Source organism: Amyelois transitella, chromosome 15, assembly GCF_032362555.1.
Source record: "Amyelois transitella isolate CPQ chromosome 15, ilAmyTran1.1, whole genome shotgun sequence".
NCBI classification, from domain to species: Eukaryota; Metazoa; Arthropoda; class Insecta; order Lepidoptera; family Pyralidae; genus Amyelois; species Amyelois transitella.
Window position 1 is genome coordinate 4,404,268 of NC_083518.1, and position 3,392 is coordinate 4,407,659.

At 32.3% G+C, this 3,392-nt stretch overlaps 1 protein-coding gene across 1 annotated transcript; it reads left to right on the forward strand.

The window, feature by feature from the left end:
* Positions 1–426: 426 nt before the first annotated feature.
* On the forward strand, positions 427–1,651 carry LOC106135677 (cuticle protein CP14.6-like). The gene is made up of 2 exons (XM_013336039.1): positions 427–435; positions 1,193–1,651. The coding sequence occupies exons 1-2, from the start codon at positions 427–429 to the stop codon at positions 1,649–1,651; spliced, it is 468 nt and encodes a 155-aa protein (XP_013191493.1).
* The last annotated feature ends 1,741 nt before the right edge of the window (positions 1,652–3,392 follow it).

The following is a 3,392-nucleotide window of genomic DNA, read 5'->3' on the forward strand; positions in this document are numbered from 1 at the left end:
ACTCCGGGTAAGAGACGTGATTTTTTACAAGACTGACACGTGATAGTACAGTCCAAACCGCTGATTAGATATTTGATTTGATTTGTACACTAAGAGTGGATATTCCTAAGCTTCTGCGGGAACGGAATTTTTCATTTCACGCGGGTGGAGCCACGGGTGTTCTCAAGTTATCTATAATTGTTTGTAAATACATTAAAATATTGAAGTTGAACGATAATGAGGTTCCTAATTAAAATGTTATTAACGGTTCATGTGCAGTTAATATAATTACTAATTTTAATCTGGTTTCAAATAATACCGTTCATCAAAAATGTTGGTAGTATTTAAACTAAGACAATTAAATTACAACGTACGTTATTTCCAATCGTTCTATAATATAAGTCGTCTGATAATTAATATTAATTAATAATATCAATAATTAATAACATGAAGCAGGTAAGAAATTTGTCTGGACTAAAAAAAATATTTTGACATAATATCATTGTAAACTAGTCGACCTTGATTTTATAAATCCCAGATTTTTTAAATTCCATACTATAATCAATAAATTATAATTAATATAAAGCCAATTTTTTCGCCAACGCTTTTCTAAACAATGCTTTTTTTTCTCTAACATAAGTCACACCTATAAATAAAACCGAGATTTCTAGCGTTAAGGCATTATTTTGATAGGTAATCGTGGATATAACTTTTATAACAGTGCGGTACTTTCCCTTTTCAACTTACAAATTGTCATTCAATACGTGATTTTTATGCATTTTCTATTTATGATAACAAATGAAACGTAAGAAAAATTATACTCAGCAAATTACTAAGTACGGCATCTTCCTATGTGAACAGAATATTTAGAAAGGTTTACATTGTCACGTCTTTAATGTCTTTATCAGTAATAGGGTTAACTGGACCTCAAGTCATTAAGCACAGAGGCCACATTTCACATTTTGTGGGCTTGAGATAATAAAATATTTTTTTAATTTTATCTTATTATCGTCTCAAGATAAGAATATTTAACAACGCATATTTTGGAGATCTTAAGGCTCTACTCAGCTTTAAAGGAGTTAGATTTATTTTCTCAGAATCTTGTTTCACACAAAAAAAATATCTTTGTCGAAGGAGAAAGAGGAGGCCTAAGAGAGGCACAAATACTAAAAAGAAGCCTCAAACTGTAACTCCTCTTTTCCGTCCATTTCAGTTTGTAGTTATCTTCGCCTTGTTCGCCGCTACAATGGGCGCTCCAGCTCCCGAAGAATCCAAGCGCTCTCTACCCGCCTTGGAGCACACTGAAGAAAGGGGCGACGATGGGCAATACAGCGTCCACTACGTCACAGCTGAAGGCACCGTCGTCTCCGAGCACGGCCGCCTAGTGCCGACCGCCGACGGCAAAGACAAGGTGCTCGTGACTGACGGAGAAGTCAGCTATGTTGGACCTGACGGCAAGAGCTACGTGACGAAGTGGTCCGCCGGCGTGGAGGGCGTGAAGGCGGAGGGCGCTCACCTGCCCGTCGCCCCTGAGGCGCCCACCGTCCCTGAGGTGCCTGCCGTCGCCCCCGAGGTGCCCGCGGCCGAACCTGTGGCGGAACCCACGCGAGTTTTACCAGCACCTTTGTTACCAATGTTACCATACCCAGAAGTGTTAGTGCTTGCTTATTAAAAAATAAATAGCAATACAATTCGATTTTGAGTTCATATTAATTATTATTATATGTATGGATTATTTGTTAAACCTAAATAAATATTATAAATAATGAACTAAACCACAACTATGCAGACCACGACCACTTATCAAGAGTATATTTATATCAAAGAATAAGAACAAATTCTTTAAATTATTTATGAACGTTGACGAGTAGTAGTGTGCATAATTTTTTTCATGAATAATAACAATAAATTCATTGTAATCAAATGGAAACATATATAAATCATATCCAAAGCCACAGTTAAACCATTAATATGAAAAATCTACCAAAGTAGAGACCAAGAAATTTCCGGAAAGAAAATTCAATAAATATTAAATAATTTAATTAAAATTGAAGTATGTTTCGGTAAATTTTATTTAAAAAAATTCTGTGTCGATATGAACAGTAAAATGAAATTGAAAATACGAAATTGGAAATAGTATATTAGGTTACAAATTCAATAACAAAACTAACTACTGGAAACTTGTTAGTAATTTGATGAATGATAGATATTCTGCATTTCATCATTAATTATAAACTTCAATGCATTGTTATTATTCCTTATGACTTTTGATCTCAATATGCACACCTCATAAGTATAGCACAATAAAGAAGGTTATTTAATTTTATAATTAAATTAACCATTTTCGTATTTCCTTAATCCCTTAAAAGACTTAATGGTCTTTTAAATAAGAGAGTTTTTAATATGCATGTAAAATAAAGACGGTTCTTTTCCAGAGGAGTAGGGAGAAACAACATCTATCCGCATGCCGTGATTATTGCTTACTTTTTTGTTTCATATACATTCATCAATTTAAGAAAAAATCGTAAAATATTTCATTGAACATAAGCCAGTCTAGAATGGAAATGGAGATATATTCAGATCGTATAATTGAACAAAATGAAAACTTTCATAACACCAGATTATTCCAGCCCGACAATCTGCAATTAAAATTTTTAAGGGTCTTTTATGTATTTCATCTTCAGTTTTGAATAATTAGTGAAACTTCCAAAGAAAATTCCAATAATAAAATTGATTGAAATGAGCTTTATAAAAAAGACGTTCAATATCATTAAGCGACTGATTAAAATTTTGCCTGATCGATAACTGAAAATGGCAATCAAATCGCTACGAACAAGACTGTACTCTTATTGCATTCAACATTTTTTTAAATTATTTAACTTTGAATTTCCAATAAGTTTTTATATAGGTGCTAAATATATTATTCTGGATTACATCCTCATAAGGAAAAACACAGAGCATGAATATAACCACGTTCTTTTGACAACTTAGTCATTTGTAGTTGCGAGAATAGAGGGGTTTTTTTTAATTTGCTTAGCACATAATCTTGCTTTGGTAGTATAAACTCTCTTAGTTAGACCGTAATGAAAACAATTAATCTGTAATAAAAGTTAAATTGAAGTCGTGTAATGAATACTTGACTAATACAATTGATTTCTTTAAGATACTTTTTGTGAACCTTTTTTACTAATCATCGTACATCGTACTAATGATGACAAAAAGGAATATGTATCACGATATATATATATATATATATATATATATATATATATTCCCAGTCTTAGGACTCAGGCCATATCCAACTCTGGTCCAATTCACTTAGACTAGGCAAAAAAGACACAAATACAAAAAGTGCAATATGGTTAAATAATAAATTAAAAATAAATGAAAAATTAAACTATTTATTGAACATA